General features: G+C 42.5%; 1 protein-coding gene across 2 annotated transcripts in view; it reads right to left on the reverse strand.

Moving 5' to 3' along the window:
• The window catches only part of FBXW4 (F-box and WD repeat domain containing 4), a 134,658-nt gene extending 120,403 nt beyond the window's left edge, over positions 1–14,255 (reverse strand). The window contains exon 1 of one of the 2 annotated variants that reach the window (XM_053311207.1): positions 13,820–14,255. In XM_053311207.1, the coding sequence (XP_053167182.1) occupies positions 13,820–14,043 (224 nt within the window). In that variant the 5' untranslated portion in view covers positions 14,044–14,255. The remainder of the gene's footprint in view (positions 1–13,819) is intronic. The other variant, XM_053311208.1, reaches the window with a different exon arrangement.
• Positions 14,256–19,080: the final 4,825 nt, after the last annotated feature.

Here is a 19,080-nt window from a genome sequence, read left to right on the forward strand (position 1 = left end):
GAAGCCATCTGTTGGGCCAGAAGCAAAGACAGCAAGATGGTGGCAGTCCAAAGCAGTAGGCAGGGAAGGGACTTTTGTTTTTGAAGCCAAAAAGAAATGCTTCTAATACATACATAAATGAACATGATCAGTCAGAGACCAGGGAGGCTTTATTTTAACCATCACTACCAAGAGGATGGCTAGAGTCTAAATTTAGCACCCAATGGACTGTTGAAAGAAAGAGAATCCCCTAAGAGCTGTGTATGAAAGAAAGCTACTTTAGACAGGCATGTGCAACAGAGAGAGGAACAAAACTGCAGGAATGCTTTTGTCCTGGCTCTGTGCATTCCAGCACCAGGCTCATGGGCACCGACCCTTCAAATGCATGGCAGGTTACAGCAACTAGAGCTATTGTGGCTGTTTATTAACAATGCAAATTTGGAAGGAATTTTTGTTCTCATAGAACTAGAGAGGTGAGGTTAGGCTAGTTAGCTAGTGACCACTTTGATGGGGAGTTACCTAAGGAGGTATAACTGCATTGTTTACTCTCACTACTCTTGCCTCTCTTTTTCTTCCCTTCACTTTGTGATCTTTGTGATGTTAAAATTTATATTGTATACTCCTTGTAGCAGGGACATCCTTTTTGGCTTACATCACTCTGTACTGTACAGCTCTAACTTGCATTTGATGGTTCTATATATGAACACCACACACTTCATTTAGTACATGAGCCAGCTGGGTGGTTGGTACCATCTGAGGGGTTGCTCATGTTCATGGTGATTTTTGACCAGGTCTACACCCCCAGAGATGGAAAATAGGTGATAGTATTGCAATATGTTCAGTTTTCAGTGTGTTCTCATGCTTATTGTCCTGACCATCAGGGCTACGACAGCCAAATTTGCAAGGGCGTTTTAAGAGCTTTTAAAAGTTTTGAACACAAGGATTGCTATAAAATTGTATTGACATCAGAGGAATGGAAATGAAAATTGGCAGGAATGTTCTCCAAGGATTACTCCATGAAGAGAGTACAATTATTTGTTCATTGTTACCCTAACCCTTTTCTCTGTGGAAATTGACTGCAATTTCACTCTGATTGTTCCAGTAGGGGGTGGGGGGATAACACACAGAAAGCTCTAAGTGCAACAATACTATCACCAATTTTCCACCTCTAGGAGGTAGATGTTGTCAAAAATCATGATGAGTATTTGTTCCTTGAGATAATACCAGTGGGCAAAATTGCATGGCCTGACTAGCCTGCAGCACCATCCATCAGTAACACCTGGGCCTTAAAGGCTCTGCCAGGGCACAGTCAACTATTATTCTATTTTCTAATAACTCAGCCAACACCCCTCAGATTTGCCATAAGCTGTTTTAAAAAACAGATCATAATATATTCGAGATTATCTTTGAGTCTTTATAGCCAGGTCTATTAGACAACCAACATTAGGTAGAGGTTAGTCTAGATCAACTTTAATAGCAAAGCAGGTAAACACAGGAAAATCCACTCTCCATTAAAACCTCCTATGAGTTATTCCTCTCTTGAAACAAGGATATACTGAACACTCTATTTGCAAGTGAAGACCACTCATTTGCCTCTAGAGACCACTGCCCAGAGCGCAACTACATGCAACTAAGGCTCATTGAAATTTGTGATGTTTAAATGTGCTGTATTTTCTACAAGATTGTGGCCAGCATCTGGTTGCCTTCAAAAGGACAGATAGTCACCAACCACTTCTTCATGACACCACCTTAAATTGCATCTCACACTGGAAATATAGCCTGCTCTGTATCTACCAAATCACAGTAAACGAATCGTTATGGTTAGCAGTGGAAACATGAACTGCGCTTTCCCCGCAAACAAGAAAAAAGTCTGCAACTGGAGATTTGCTAGCAATTCCATCCATCAAGCATGAGACTGAATAGAAGATGTCTGGTTCCCCATTAGTTGTGGGGGCTAACAAGGAAGAAAGCTCTTTTCATGCATCAACGGACACAACTCAAAAACTAAGAGGCATAGAATAGACTAAAAACAATGGACAGAGATGCACAGCAAGGTGCTGCTTTTAAACAGTTTCTTTTCCTATCCTAACAAGCCATGCTAGGACAAATGATACTGGAAGTATATTAATCACTGGCCACTGGTGGGCTTGAAGTTCCATGCTACTAAAACCAGAACAGTTGCCCAGGACAGTTTATCAATTAACTTTTTAACACAGATTTTACCATGAATAATTAGCATAAGTTTTTAAACAAGTGAATTAAGGTTAAATCCTGATCCCATTTGAAGTTTCCCCATTAATTTTCAGGAGAATGGAAAGCTTGTCTGATAACATTTCAAATCTCTTCCTATGGATTCTAAAGCAGTGATTCCCTTCCCATTATCTTATACATTTCCCCTCAGGCACAAGAGACACTTTTTTCTCCTCTCCTTGTTAAATGAAGCAAAGATTGCAAGAGGCTTGTTTAAATTTAAGGAGGAACTAGAATTTTTCTTTCCAGACAGCATTTGTAACTACAAAGTCCAATAAGGTACAGAGTAGAAGAAAAGTATGAAGCAATGGCATCCAGGTATGTAGCTATCTTTATCTCACCTATCCTGCTCTTTTCCCAAGAACTAGTACTGTTTAAAGATGACAAAGCACCCTAAAGGAAAAAGAAAAATTAGCCCCCTTTAAACAAACAGCTCTTGTGACTGTTAATGCATGGCAGAATCTCTAACCTGGCCCTTAGGCCTGGCCAGAGTCTAGTGTTCCCAGCTCTCTCTCCATTGCCTGGGGCTCATTTCTTTGCTCCTCAGACCCCCTCCTCTTTCCGGCACTTTGTCACCATTATAATTTGACTGCATTCCTGCACATGTGACCCACTTTAAACAAAAACACACAGATTTCCATCACCTAGAAACTGATTCCACATATAAGTTTACGATCAAGAGAAAACAAGAGTCTTCTCAGACTAGAGAATCAGTTTGAAGTCTCAGTGCTTCACCTCCTTTTCAGACTCAAAACGGCAAAAATCATGCACACTCAAAATATGAGAATTCCAGCTTTACATGAGTTTCACAAAAGTATATTGGACAAAATATTAAATTTCCAAACTTGATGACCATATGGGGTCAGAGATGTTGGGAAGGAGATGTTATCCTACACCCATACCAGCAAAGGCTTTGTCCACAATTTCTGACCATTACTAGAACTATAGGAACTGCATTAGAGGATGGGATTGTCCAGCAGTCCCTGCCATCCAGGAGAGAAAGAGAAGAATCCTATAAAAAAGTTATAGCTCACAAAAGTTCATGTCACAATAAATCTGAAAGCCTTTGAGAGCTCTTTGTCCCTTCTATTGAAACAGACCTTTATTATTATTATGTACTGGTTTTCAGAACAACATTTTTAAAAAAAACTTATAACAGTTAATACAACAAAAGAAGGGATAGGAAAGGGATGGATGGATTACTGCAACAGACTTAATGGTTCCTCATCATGGACAACTTTTATGTGGGCAATTATGTGGTACATAGCAAGTCAAAGTAGACATAACATGGAGAAGTTGTATGATTCCCACCACTTTTTTCAAAAAACAGGCATAGATAAGGGGGTGGGGTGATCTGGATCTAGAAATCAGTGCAGGGGCAATGGATTCCCACCCACCCTCATCCCACTTCCAGATCAGACCCTTTGCAGCTGCTTTTTGAAATAAAAAGATGTTAGAAATTACAAACATGGAACTCTAATATCACATCTAGCTTGGCCCTCCTATGCATGCACCAAAGTTTAATGTGGAAATCCACCAGCCAAGATAGGGATATTACCACATTATTTAGCAAAAAACAGCAACAAAATACCACCTCAAATAAGTCCCCAACCTAGCCTGAAGCAGCCTGGAAGGTCCTGCTGTATCATAGGTTTAAAAAAGCAAATTGAAATCAGCTGCTGAAAGGAACAATGCAGGCACAGAGATCTCTGACTACAGGGAAACTCAGGAACCATAAAGAAGCAGCATAACAGGCAACAGGGCCACAGGGGTACAAACTAGAACTGGAAACAGCGGCACCCTGGGGCTGCAAATGAGACAGAAGCTGTAAGCTGCAAGTTTTCAAAATAAGCACTAGAAAGGTGTAAGTAGGTGTAGGAATCTGGGCATAAGAACCAGAAAGAGGATCCAAGAAACTCCTAAGAAACAGAAAGGAAGAGATGAGCCATTGGGGTATCTAATCAGGCAGGTACAACTTGAATATTTCAGTAGGAAGGACTGACATTGCAGGCATTTCATGGCATGCAGTACCAGCTGGTTTCTGGATCCACAGAGGTTTTTTATTTTAGACCTTTTCATCCTATTTACACAGCTTCATGAGAGACATGCCTTCCCCAAGTTGCATCTCAATCCTCCTCAACCACACCAAAATGAACAGGGGTGCAAATACTTTACACAGCTTTTACTGGATCTACTTCAATGTAGCAGCTTTTCTTCTTCAGGCAGCCTGCACACACTCACCAGCAAACGCTAGCCTCCAAGTTATTACTTTACATTATCTCTCTCATGCTATAGTGCTAACACAACAAATAAAGCCTAAGTCTAGCAAAGAACCATGTTAGGATGTTTACAAAAGACAGGACTGTACTTGAACCAAATAGGAGTGCAGGCCTATCATACCCTCAGGCATCCTGCTGTCCCCATTAGGAAGAGGCAGAGGCTTTTCTTATCTACCATTTATCCACCCTTGTCACTCCAAAGAGCTCTCTGCTCTGCTGCATTTCAATGAAGCTCAAAGTATTTCTTTTCCTTTATTTTCCAAGAGTCCATATTTAAGCAACACAGTACAGAAGGCCTAACCTGACAGAGCCTGGAGGGAGAGGCAATAAAGAGGATAAATCACAAAGTGTTGAGATTTTAAAACAATACTTCACATTTTTATAGTGCATCTGAGTGTTCAAAACGCTTTACAAGTATATCTCACTTATCTATAAGAGATTATTGTTTTCCCGCTGTGCTGGAGCTCATCATTGCTGGGTTGTGGACTGAGCATGCTCAAGAGACAGGACTGGAACTTTGTCGATTCAGAGGAGGCACCTGTATCCCAGGTCCAGTCGTGTCTAACTCGAAATAGCAGGTCACAGAGAGAGCTCTCTAACTTTTTTCAAACGATCTTTCTCCTCCTGGTTCATCTCCCCCACCACCTTTGTTAGATTGTGCGAGGGTGAGAAGGAGCTGCCTTAGACCCCTTTTCCTTCCAAATTCCAAAACTCCTTTTTTCTTTTCCTATTCGGCTGCATTTGGTTTTTTAGATCCATTGTTTGATTGTGCTTTTTAGCGGTTTTTTCCTTCGCTCCTCTGATCATGGAGTTATCTCACACAGAGGAGCTTCTGAGGGGGTCCTTATCGGAAGCCCTCCCCCCACCCCGTTACTGCCAAACAGCGCCATCTTCGCCCTTTAGGGCAAAATCGGCCTCTCCCCTCCATTTACTCACCCTCCTCTCGGAGACGCAGCAGCCCTGCTCATTCCTCTCACAGTTTCTAAAAAGCCGCAAAAAAGTCAACATCTGATGGACGAGCCACGTAAAAAAGAAAAAGAAAAAGTCTCCGTCCTCTATCCACTTGAGCAAGCACCTTTTGATTAAGGATGTCTGCAGGAAGATGAAACCCCACCTTAAAGCTACCGTTCTAAAAGGCAGGAAACATGGAGCCGATGACCAGCACCAAAGGGCAACCCACTGGAGTTGACATGGTCCTTTATTACACCCTTCATCCATCACTATAAAATATCTTCCTTCTCGGCTCCTCAGGCCACCTTCAGCCAGCGAGTCCTGCAACAGGTGGTCTAGTACATCATCCTCTCTAACTAATCCACTTGGGCAGGTCCCAGCAATGATGAGCTCCAACACAGAGGGGAAAGGAACACTGGTTTTATCGTGAAGGGTTCTTTTCTCCTGGGTCTGGAGCTCATCATACCCGCCTAGATGTACTTGCACCCTTATTTCTTCTTGATTGGGCCGAGGTATCTTTGACAAAGCTTTGGATGGAGTCAGCTCCTGGGGATCACACTGCTAGCTCCTTCCCTCCTGTGTTTCTGTTCCACAAGGACTTGTTTCTATTTGTAATTCTGTTGTTCTCTTTTAGTCCTTTTAATCTTGTATCTGACTCTTTATATAGCTCTCTCCTCAAAATGTCGCTCTTTGCTTCAGTCCTGGAACTGGGATATAGGTGCGTCCTGGCGGCAGGAAGTGAATCTACAAAGTTTCAGTCCTGTCTCTCGAGCATGCTCAGACTACAACCCAGCAATGATGAGCTCCAGACACAGGGGAAAAGAACCCCTCATGGTAAGACCAATGTTCCTTTCTATATTGCAGATGGGGTGCTGAGGGTGTGGCTTACCTAAGACCACCTAATGAGTTCATGGCAAAGGTGAGATTTGAACTGGGAACTTCCCGATTCATAACTCAGTCTTTTAGCCACTATACTATACTAGCTCTCAGAATTAGACTGAATTCTATTTTGTTTCACCCTTCACAACACAGTACAGTCATACCAAAGCACAGTTTCTGGCCATGTTACATTAATTCTGCAAAAGTTTTAAATCAGTTCCTTCGATATTTTGATGTGGGCTTTAAAAGTACGGAATTTGAGAAGAATGGGTGGGTCAAGGAGAATTTCGTTTTACTTGCCTCCTTTTCCCCAACCCAACCATTAAATAATGACATCACATTTTGAACATATTTTCATCATCATTAGGGCTAGAATATTATTTTAACTGCTGTTATTTTAAATGAATCTTGGGATAACCAAGACTCCTGCAGTGCCAGATGCATTTGGACTATATGCAGCCTGTAAACTGCAATAGCCCCATTACATCTCTTCTCATTTGGAAGGATGTCCCATCAAAGTCAACAACATTTACTTCCAAATAAGTAGGCTAAAGATTGGTGGACGCGGGTTATTTCTAAAGTACAGTACCCCTTATAAAACACAAGATAATTTTGGTTTTGCAAGGTTCATTAGATTAGACTCTTCAACAGTTAAATATTTATGCAACTTCCCATATCCTTTAGAGGTCCCACAGTCTTGCCAAAAATTCAGTGTCCTAATCCAGCTATTATTTGCTGTGCACAGTAAGACTGCTGCACACATAAGACAACTGGCTTTGCATGCTCAACTCGCCTATCTGCCCCTTACTGGAATCCCAGTGAGAAAAGAAGGAAAATGCTACCTGTATCTTAGATGTGAAATGCTAGCCCCACCCCAATCTGGATCTGCAGTAGAGCCTCCAGCAACACTTTTTGTGCTCCCACACACAGATCTACCCACACACAGCAGAAGGTTGTTGGTTTTTTTGCATGGGATCATCTCTGGATCACTGCCGAAATGCAAAGGTAAGTGTCAACATATACTACAATCAAGGTATCAGATTAAATGTTTTCTAAATTTTTTTGTTTAATTTTTACTTCTAAGCCTTTGCAACATTCTTCAGCTCTCCAGAGATACAAATTTGCCTTTCCTCTTTCTTTCTTTCTTTCTTTCTTTTTTTTAAGGGCAAAATTTCTATCATCCCACTGACGCATCCAATCCCATACCTAATAACATGTATGGACATTTTCGTCAACAACCACATATATAAGACAAGGAGTTAGGGCACCAGAAAAATACCACTGGTATTCACTTATTCTTACATGAATGTGTCCAATGAGATGACTGTCTCATTTTGCAGAAATTGCATCATAATGGTGGGGGCACAGCAGAGTCCACTCCCTTCTCTGAAAGGAGAATGTGTTCATAAACCAAAGTATATGGCCATAGGCACTCACAACTGAAATTAGAGCACAAGATGGGAGGCAGCCTGTTATAGGTAGGTAGCACTCTCCATGAAATATCAGGTTCGCAGACACAGTCTGGATCCAGCACTCCTTTTAGACTTTCAAGTGGCAATGGTTTCCATGATTGCCTTTGCCCAGCATTGGCTGATGCATCACTTGTGCCATTTCCTACAGAAGGCAAATCTGGCCCAAGTGACACAAGCACTATTTGTAGCAAGACTGAATGATTGCAATGTGCTCTGCATGGGGCTGCCCTTGAAAAGCATTTGAAAATTTTAGCGTATGCAGAAAGCTGGAGCAAGGCTGTTATGAAGTTTTATGAAACACGTGACTCCAGTTTTAAACAATTTCACAGCTACTGGTTTATTTCCATGTGCAATATAAGATGCTGGCATTACCTTTAAAGCCTTATATAGTTTGGGACCAGTATATTTAAAAGACCATCTTCACCCAAATAGTCTTCTCATATAGTCCTCCAAAGATCCAGTGAGGATTCCCGCACCAACTCAAATAAAGAGATCTGGCCTTCTTAGAAGCAGCACACAGACCATGAAACTCTTTGCTCAGACAGATGTGTCTTGCTCATTCTGTTCCTGCATTTTGTCATCTGTTGCAGACTATTTTACTTAGACAGGTATTTAGCCTGATTGCTGTTCAGTTATTTAGTTGAATATTTGATATTAGTGCTACTGTTGGCAGTGAGCTATATTGCATTTTTAAAGTTTATGGTTTTTATTCTTGGGGAACGATGTTTCATGCTACTCTAGGCTATTATATTCATCTCGTTTATTGTATCTGAATGTTATTGTTTTTAATTTTGTAAACCACCTTGAGTCTTTTGTTGGAATTGGGAAGGCAGGATATAAGTGTGTGTAAATAAATAAAATAAAAACTTATTCTCAGCACTTACATACTCTTCCCAAAGAGGATAAGAGAGACATCAATCCCATCAACACTTCACAATTATACTTGAAGTCAACACACTGTAAGCATAGCCAGCTCCTATCTTGCCCTCACCCACATGATCTGAGAACGCCAAAGCTGCCATCTGCACCAGTAAGCACACTGTCACAATGCCACAATATATTTCAAAGAGGTCTCCAGAATCACAAGAAAATGCAATCAAAGAAGGCCTTCAAGTAAAATCCATGAACATTTCAAGAGTCATCCAGGTTTGTGTGTGCTTTGTTCCACATTTGTACATATATATAGGCTCTCCTCCACGTGTACATGCTCCTAAATGAAATTTTAGTTTATTGTTCTGTTTTTCACTTTAGAAACAAGAGGCCTTGCTAGCTACTGCACCTGTTTCGCTGTACACCTGACCCTTCCTGCATGCAGTGTAGAGCTTATTCTTAATGAAAAATACAAAAATTCATTTCCTCAGAACAAAACACAATATAGCACAGCAAGCAGATCCCAGGTGTTGAAAGGTACAACAATCCTACAGCCCTCACCCCTGCCGATTTCAATGCTACTACTGCTTAAGACACTAGCGCAAAGGGAATTTCCTTTACTACCTCCCACAACCAAAGGCCTTGATGGGTCTCCTTAGCGTTCCATTCAGGAGCATTTTTAAACAGCTTAGTATAATAAGAAATTTTGGAAAGAGTGGCTAAGGTAAAGCTACCATCAAACCTTTAAAGACCACAAAATTCATTTTTTCACAAATAAAATCAAAATAATGTACTTGGACTCCATACTGCCTATTTCGAGTAACATAAATAATAATTTCATGGCTCATGATTGTGAGAAAAAATACTGAAATTTTAATACAAATATTTCAGTATTTATTTCAACATTAGATTATGAGAACTAGAACTTCTAATCAGATGAAAGCCAAGATTCCAAAAAAACCTGAGATTCTATAAACTCAGAATCTGGTTTTGAGACTTCTGTTTTGATATCCTGATATCCTGTTCAAAGAGACAAATATTAAAGAATAGGAAATACCACTTGTAATTGATAACACTGAAAGAACTTGTGTAGATATAACAGGGCCAATCTCTTAATCATTCTTTCATATTAAGAGAAAAAGAGAGAGGTCAGTAGGCTACAGATTTGTGCACTTTCTCCTCCTTCAGTAGCAGCAGAAGTGCATCAGCAGCTTCAACATTTACCACCATTACCACTAACCAGGTAGCGGTAATAATTTATAAATCTTGGTAAAGCAGAGAAACCTGGTAAGCCTTAGCAGCAATTTATGTTTATGATAATGCATCCCTTAATCACAGATAAGGTTAAGGGTGGGGGGGGGAGATTCACTTCAGGGAGGGAGGGCTGCAGAGAGGGATGAGCATTCTCCCACAGCCTGCTCCCAATCTCTAACTGTAGTTAAGGGATCGATCCTGTTATTTTCACTCCAACCCTTAATGGATTTCTGGAAGAAAACTTGCAGCTCTATTCACAATGTTAAGAAGGAGCCTCACTGAAGTCAGTTAAACTGGCTTAAATTTTTGCCACCTGTTCTACACCAACCAATTGGAAAAGTCCACTGAGATCAATGGGAGGTGTTATAGAACACTTAGCAAGGTTGGAATAAAAGTACTCCAAAACATTTTCACTTGTTACAAACTTTAAAGACAGGCAAGAAAGCTAAATTCTAGCCTCAAAGAATGCTTCACAATACTCAAATTATATTAAAGGTAAAGTGTGCCATTGAGTCGGTGTCAGCTCCTGGCAACCACAGAGTCCTGTGGTTGTCTTAGGTAAAATACAGGAGGGGTTTACCATTGCCATCTTCCACGGAGTATGAGGTGATGCCTTTCAGCATCTTCCTATACCCCTGCTACCCAATATAGGTGTTTCCCATAGTCTGGGAAACAAGCCAGCAGGGATATGAACCAACAACCTCTGGCTTGCTAGTCAATTCATTTCCATTACTCTTTCCATAATTAATTTGAATTATTTTATTATTTGTAGCTGCAAAAATTTTCTTTGCACTAAAATGACAGTTAAATAGGCAACTCAATTTTAATTTTAGCAAATATTTTTATGAACTCTAATCATAATAGTCATTACTTTTTTGCAATGAAAAACAAAAAAATTAAACATTTCACCCAGAATATTCTGCTGTAAAAAGAAGTGTATTCAGCTAATTTAAGTGGCAGGATTGTTTATGCAAAAATTGGTACCTGTATGTAATTGTGAAGTATGACTTACTTGAAAAAACAAATCCACAAACTCTTCAAAATACATAAAAGATTGTCAGAAGAGCCCAAAATCTTGCAACCTGAGCAATTATTCAGATAAAGTTAAATAAATAATTGGAAAAAATGGAATGCTAATTATTTTCATTATATATATATCACAATCCAATTTGCAAGCCCACTGAGTGAATGGTTCATAACCTGGTTACATATATTTGAATATTTTTGTCTGCAGTGCAAGAGTCATTTACTTTGAGGCATTCCATAATTACATATGAAGGTAGGACACTGCATTATACAACTCAGTTCCATCTTCTTAGGGCACATGCCTTGCATGTAGGAGTTCCCAGATTCAATCCCTGGCATCACCAACTGCAAGATTTTAAGCAGTAGATCTTGCTGTCAGAATAGATAATACTGGACTTAGACAGGACTAAGTTAGCATAAGGCAGTGTCCTATATTCATAAGCAAGCATGAATGCCTCTTCAATCTAAACTCTGACTTAAGGTTTCACCCTACACTCCTCCATCTATAAATGGCCACTGATCCCATGGTCACTACATATAAATTTACTGAGAGGTGTGTGTTTAAAAATATAGCATATATAGTGTTTATGTGATTATCATCCAGTTACATTGTGGGGCAATTTCTGCCACACATCTAATCAGAAATCCCAGGAAGAAAGGCTGTAGTATAGTTCTCTTCACCACATTACCAGATGCCACAGAAAATCAGCTTCCCATGCAACTACATCCAAAAGAGGCAACCACAGGGTAAATAGCCACCAGTAACAATCCTGGGGAAAATGCTACAGAATTAGCATCTGAATTTCCCATATACGGAAATCAGATAAAAGATCCCTTCTGACCAGAAAGTAAAGTTGTGCTGTCGAGTCGGTGTCAACTCCTGGTGACCACAAAGCCCTGTGGTTTTCTTTGGTAGAACACAGGAGGGGTTTACCATTGCCATCTCCCACGCAGTATGAGATTATGCCTTTCAGCATCTCCCTATATCACTGCTGCCTGAGATAGGTGTTTCTCATAGTCTGGGAACATACCAGCGGGGATTCGAACCAGCAACCTCTTGTTCCCTAGGCACATTACTTCCCCGCAGAAAGTAGCTTCAATTATAAAGTGGTTTACTTTCACTTTCCATATCACATTAAGAACTTTTAAAAGGAACATTTTTGAGATGTGACATCTTGGGAAGTCACATGAAATGAGGTCCTGAGGCCACACAGTGAATGGCTATTAGAAGCCCCCAAGGCAACAAAGCTTGTCTACTGATGCTAAAGTGGTTCCTTGATTGAACAGAACTGGAGTTACACAGACCAGCACAGAACCCAAGAGATTTCAAAACTATGTGCCATGAGAGGGGCTGAAGACTTTAACTATGAAAAGGTTAAAACATCATGTGGATTCACCACTCTGTGACACTACAGTAGTAAAACAAACAGCACTGTTTCTCTCCTTTCTTTGCCAACATGTAGGGATATCATTCTGAGGGAAGAAAGTAAGAATGTACTGGAATTCAGTGTTCCCTCTAAAGGGCACAGACATGCGCACGCTCACACATTTTTTGATATCTACGCCATTAATTTTAGATCCTGCTCAGGTTGAATCGAGAAGGCCCCATTCTGAATGCATGTGTGCACACAGGGGCGTAGCAAAGTTGGAGTGGGCCCAGAGACAAGATTTTTAAATGGGCCGAGAAAGACATGCTGTTCTGGTAGCTCCAGGTCTTAACACTCACATCGATTTCGGAGGATTAATACAACTGAAGGAAGCCCGGGTGGGTGCGCGGCTGGGGGAGTCAGTCATGTGACTTGCCTCTGGGGGCCCCCCAAGGCAGTGGGCCCCCAGACAACTGTCTCCCCTTGCCCTATTATAGTTACGCCTCTGTGTACACACACTGCCTTGATCCTGCCGCCCAGAAGAAAACTCATTCACACACAGATGAACAAAATTAGAGAGAACACTGCTGGGATCTCCTACAATCTGTGCTACAGCTAACAGGCAAGGAGGAAACCCTGAAGCATCACCATTGCCAGAAACTGCCCTATCCTTGACAAGCTGGACAATGATAGATCAACAAAAGAGGGCTGGCATCTATACCAGTCCCTGATCCATTTGCAACTCCTTCTGACTCCTCCCTCTGAAAGACCTAGACTATGTCAACAACAGCCATGAGTGCAATAAGCACCCCACATATCCCAAATATACTAATTGTAGCTAATCTGGGAAACAACCCTGGTGAAAAGTGGGATATAAGCTAACAAATTCAGGAGGGAGGGTGGAAATCAATACATAAACTGGGCTATCCTCGTTATGAGAGCCGATGAAAATACAGGTTTAACTTTTTTAGTGTGCCACCAGTAACAGGTGGGGTAAGAAGAGAGGAGCTTATCCCAGGTGCAAGAGATTTGGCAAAGAGGTGTCACATCACCACAGTCTCGCACACCTCAATCCCTTGCTGGCTTGCAGGTCCAAAGCACTGTGGATTTGCAATCGATAGCACAGGTCAATTCATGTTCCAGGCAAATCTGGGTTCGTGTGTGTATAACCCAACCTGTCTCAGCCCCTAGTACTTAATATGGCCCGGGACAGGGAAGCTAGCTAGGTACAATTCGGCGTCTGAACCAATGCTGTCCAGGGCGGTCTTTAAAACTCCAGACCCAGATCCCCACCCCTCCGTCCGGGCTCTCCTAGGGGGTTCATGGCCATATTTCTCCCCTCCGTGCCGTGGCCACCGCAGCACCTCCGGAACGTCCCTCCTCCCCGACGAGGCGGGCGTGGCCTTAGTTTTACAGGGGCGCCCCTTAGCAACCGGCTAGGCCGCGACGCCCCGCACTTTCCTAGCCGGCCCTTCCCAGCCCAGGCGCTTACAGGTCGGCGCCGAGTGCGCTGAAGCCTGCGTTGAGGCAGGAACGGGCGAGGCGCCTCCAGAGTACGTCCCGGGAGGTGAAGCGGCAAAGGCGGCGGCAGGTCTGGCCCAGGCGGCCCAAGGCCCGCGCGTCCAGGTACGAGCAGATGAGCAGCAGCAGTTCTTCCGGCAGCGCCCACAGCGGGCAGCGACTCTCGGCCTGAGGGGGGCTGCCCGGCCTCCCCATGGAGTGGCGGCCTTGCCGGCCCGGGCCCGGCAGCGACAAACTCACAAGCAGAGCCGCCGCTGCCGCTGGGCCCGGGTAGGCCGCCGCTAATCGGGGGCGGCCATTTCTCTCCGCCCGGCCGGTCAGTCACATGGGTCTATCCGTCCCTCGGTAATGCATTAATTGGCTCGGCGAGGAGCCAGGGAGGGGGACGACAAGGAAGGAGGAAGGAAATCGAGCGGCTCTTCCCCCCGCCCACGCACGCTTTTCTCCGTGGAGCAGCTCATCACAGAAAGTTGCGACCTTTTGCTCGGAGATAGCCCGGTTGAATGCAACACCCCACACATAGAGGTTAAGTGTTTATAGACAGGTATTAGTAGAGAACTCGTGCAGCAGCGAGAACAGTGTGAGTTGTAAAGTCCTTCACTTTACTAGGTGGCTTTAGGTAAGATGCTGAGATCTTATCCTTTCACTCACAACCATACACTCTCTACAACAAGGGCCAATAATATATTCACTTCTCTTACAGGGTTATTCTGAATAACTTGGATGCCTTGGATGTTCAAAAAGTTTTCTATAAATGCTAACTTGGTTAACTACACGCTAGCGCCCAGTTCATGTTTGTTCGAAGTAAATGTTAAGTGGGACTTGCTCCTGGACACGTGTGTATAAGATTGCAACTTAAGTCTTATTCATTCCTCAGCTTTATTAACCTTGCCAGATTGATGCTTCATAACAGAGAAAGTACTTGCTGAAGGAGGATGTTGTCTGTGAATGCTTGTATTGTAATAAAAAATTTAAGATCAAAAGACTACATATATCAGTGAGGGCTAAGCCAGTGAACATAAGAGTAAGGTTTGCTCTCAGTGTTTCCAGGTGCAACTGTTCACTTTGGGAGTGGGGGGAAGAGATGCACTCAAGGACAGCACTGAAATAGAAGCTTCATAGCCCCTAATCATGCTGAATCAAGCCTATACTATCTGCATAACTGCAGTGGGGGTTCTATTTTTTAAATCACTCTAAAATGTGCTTGCAATGTTGGAATCTGACTTTTAGATATGCCATATGCACACATTGTAGAAATCATGACACTCCCCCCACCCAATGCTCATTAGTCCTGCCCCCATGCTGTATTTGAATATGGTCTTTTTTTTCTACAGAGACAAAAACACTCTGCTCAGGTAGAGATTCTCCCTGTGATTGCAAATGCCCAGCATATTAAGATATAGTGGGGGAAAGGGCTAACAAGCATGTCAGCATGGGGGTGGGACTTGCTGGCATGTTCTCTTGGAGGCTGTACCAGGTATGGCCTCCACACTTTTTGGTAATGTCTGAACAGGGCTATAGGTAGATAAATATCCATTGAAGCTTTGTGGTGCTCTTACAGAACAGGCCACAAAACGAGATTATTGGTGGCTGCCATTTTGAAGAATTGTTTCCATAGATTATTTGTTTTCATAGGTTATGTTCCCACATAACTAGAAATGTGCAAGCTTTTTCATACATTTGTGACTTCCAGTTATATGAGGCCACTTCAGTGTAATTGAGATAATCAATTATTTGGAAAACTGATGCTCAGTTAGCGGGGATCTCATATAAATGAAACCTTAAGAATAAAATTAATGTTTAAGTGTTATGCATTTTACAATAAATCTTATTTTCAGTGTGAAACATACTTTTTCTAATATAGATGAGCTTCATGCTTCACACACATTTCTAGTATGCTTTTAAGGGCTTATGTGCACTGGTACTCTACCATACATTATTCTCCATTTAATAGCCAGGATCCCAAGAACTACTTTAGACATGCCCAGTGGATCCTGCCCCTTTTTTAAATGAATTGAAAGCATATTTCCATACCATATCACAAACTGCATCTGAAAGTCTCCTCGTGTTCACAAGTAATTTGTTATGAGGGTCTTTGAGAAACACAAAACCAAAGCCCCCCTGGGCACATAGAACTAGCTGATGGTTTTTTGAATGAATTTCAAATTACTTGTGTATCTTATCTGCAGTGTCATCACAACATACATCTGGAAATCTGTGTCGTCCCTAAGTCACTCTGTTTTAAAAACAATCTCGGGGTTTTACAGCATCCCAGACAAAGGGCCGGCCAGCCAGCCAGCCTCTGCTTGAAAACCTCCAGTGAAGGAGAGCCCACTACTGTAGGAGGCAGACCATTCCACTGTCGAACAGCCTTCACAGTTAGGAAATTCCTCCTAATGCCATCCCTGTTGGCTTTTAGGAAACAGCTGAAGACGCATCTCTTCAGCCCAGCTTTTTAGCTGTTTGGTAGTTATAATAGGTGTTTTAATTTGATTTTTTTAATTGTTTAAATTTCTTGGTTTTATTGCTGTAAACCACCTAGAGACTTGGGTAGTAGGCAGTATAAAATATGTGAAACAATTAAATAATGTTTCACCTAAATCTGCTTCTTTGCAATTTCAACCCATTGGTTCTAGTCATAGGAAACCAAGGAAGCTGCCTTATACCATCAGACCATTAGTCCATCTAGCTCAGTATTGTCTACCCAGACTGGCAGCGACTTCTCCAAGGTTGCAGGGAGAAGTCTCTCTCAGCCCTTTCTTAGAGATTCTTAGAGGTCCGGAAGGGGGCCCGGGCCCGACTATGTTTCATATGTTTTTGTCTTGCCTCCTGCCAGCATCACGCCGATGCTCTACTCAAACTTCACAGGCACTCTGGGGTGCCTTGCAGTTCTCAAAGGCTGCTGGGCTGGACGGTCAGGCTCAGCGGCTACTCCCACTGCACCCGCCACCACAGGGGAGTGCTTGGCTCACACCCACCCACCCACCCCCCAGCTGCACACATGGTGGCTAGAATTATTTTAAAGATCGGCAGTTTGGCCTTGTGGCGGTGGTAGCAGCAGTGGGCCTCACAGCTGCGGCAGCAGGGGGGCCTTGTGGTGGGGGCCCGAACCTTTTTTTCCACCAGGGCCCGAACCTGCTCTCGGCAGCCCTGACCAGGAGTTGACATCGACTCAACGGCACACTTTACCTTTACTTTACCATTTCTTCTCTTCTCCTGGCTAAACAGCTTCTTCCTCCTTTGCTTCTGGTTACCTTACAGAAAAGAAGGTAAATGTATGTAATACGGAATTAAAAGTGGGCCCCACATTACACCTTTGGATTAAAGTTAGCCATATGGTCCAAAAAGTTTAAAGACTATTGATCTGAAGGATTCACCAAAAGGAACACAAATTGCCAACAGTCCTGTACCTGGACTGAACATTAATGTTGGACTGAACATTCCGCAGTTTAAACGGCTCACCATCAGTCTGTGCTAGTGGTGAACTACCGATGACTCATCTACTTCATTCACAACTAGCAATGGCAGTTAGCATAGTAACTTTCTGCTATATTAAACCAAACTTGTGGTACGTTATAATTTACAGGCAAATTTGTTAGGAATTCTCTAGTATGGAAAACCTTGCCTCAGTACAAAGAACTTGACCAAGCTCTTCCTGATCCTGTCTCTTGTACTATTTATATAACATTCAGGTCTAATAAGTATTTCTCCCAGCCAATGAGAGTTTCCTGTTATTGGAGTCTGAAGTATACGCTTACCTTCCCACCTTATGAAACATCTCTGTTCATAGCAAGTATTTCCCTATATATATTCATGTTCATTGTTAAAAGTGCTAATCAATATGACAGGTTGCATTTTCCTTCTCCCGTTATATAAATGGCTTCCATATAATGGTGGCCCCAGTTTCAAATGAGAGTGGCAGATTTTGCCCCCATATTTATATTCTTCCCAAGTCTGTTCCCATCAACTACTTTCACAAAGGTAATTATCGGCTTTTATAGCAAAAATGTACAGTGCAGCAGCAGCAAAGGCTGTGTTGACATTGAGGTAAGAACCGGGAAATAGTTCTCCGTGTATCTGATGCAGAGAAATCTATTGCCTTTCCTGCATACAGGATCCTTGTCATATTGAAACTCTGTGCTATCCCCCTGAAGGAAAGCTTCATTCACTGGAAGCATGACCAAGAGATATAACAATGAACTGGTTTTGTATGCTTACTAGTTCTATCCAACAGGAGTGCCTTTGCACAGCTTCAGCTAATGTACCAGTTGCATCCCTTTCTTGAGAAGGCAGATCTCGCCACTGTTACCCACACTGTAGCCACGTCATGGCTGGATTACTGTAATGCGTTCTGTGCGGGGCTTCCCTTGAAGAATATTTGGAAACTGCAGCTAGTGCAAAATGCAGCAGCTAGGATGTTATCCTGAGCTACATGCTGAGGCCATATTACCCCAATTTTGAAAGAGCTACATTGGCTGCCAATCTGATTCTGGATCCAATTCAAGGTGCTGTTTTTCACCATTAAAGCCCTAACCGTTTGGGCCCTGGCTACCTGAGGGATCGCCTGCTCCCAAGGGTTTCTGCCCACTCAACAAGGTCATCAGAGGGGGCCCTGCTCTGTGTGCCGACAATGAGGGAGTCCTGTACGCAGGGCAGGGCCTTCTCAGTCATTGCCCCCAGACTTTGGAATGCTCTCCTGGTGGGGCTCTGCTCCCCAGTCTCCATCACAGTTTGTAGAAAGGAAGTAAAATTTTGGCTTTTTATCCAAACTTTTAAATGAGTGTTTTGTTTGCTGCTGCTTTGTCTCTTATGGGTATACTGTACATGCTTTTTAAACTTTTAATTAGATTTGTATTTTTATATTCAATTTTAGTTCTTATTGTATGGTTTTTATGGTTTTATATTGTTTTAAATGTTTTTTAAACAGCCTTGGGATTATTTTAATAAAAGGCGGTATAAAAATTTAACAAATAAATAAACTATAGAAGTTGGTTGGATAAGAGAGGCCTGGCCCTGTTCCTCATCCAGTCTGACACAATAAACTTTTGAGCCGGACCTTCTACTGGCTATAGAAGCTGCCAGTGTTTCTGAATGGAGGAGAAGAGGAGTCAGGTCAGCTCACCCTTCAATCAGCCAGCAGCCACGTTTGCAAGGGAGGTAAAAGCTTCTCCGCATGATGGAATACATCTTTCGCTTTCCTGACTGCCGTCCCCCTGACTTTGTCAAGCTGAT

This window comes from Hemicordylus capensis, chromosome 3 (genome assembly GCF_027244095.1).
Source record: "Hemicordylus capensis ecotype Gifberg chromosome 3, rHemCap1.1.pri, whole genome shotgun sequence".
Taxonomy (NCBI): Eukaryota; Metazoa; Chordata; class Lepidosauria; order Squamata; family Cordylidae; genus Hemicordylus; species Hemicordylus capensis.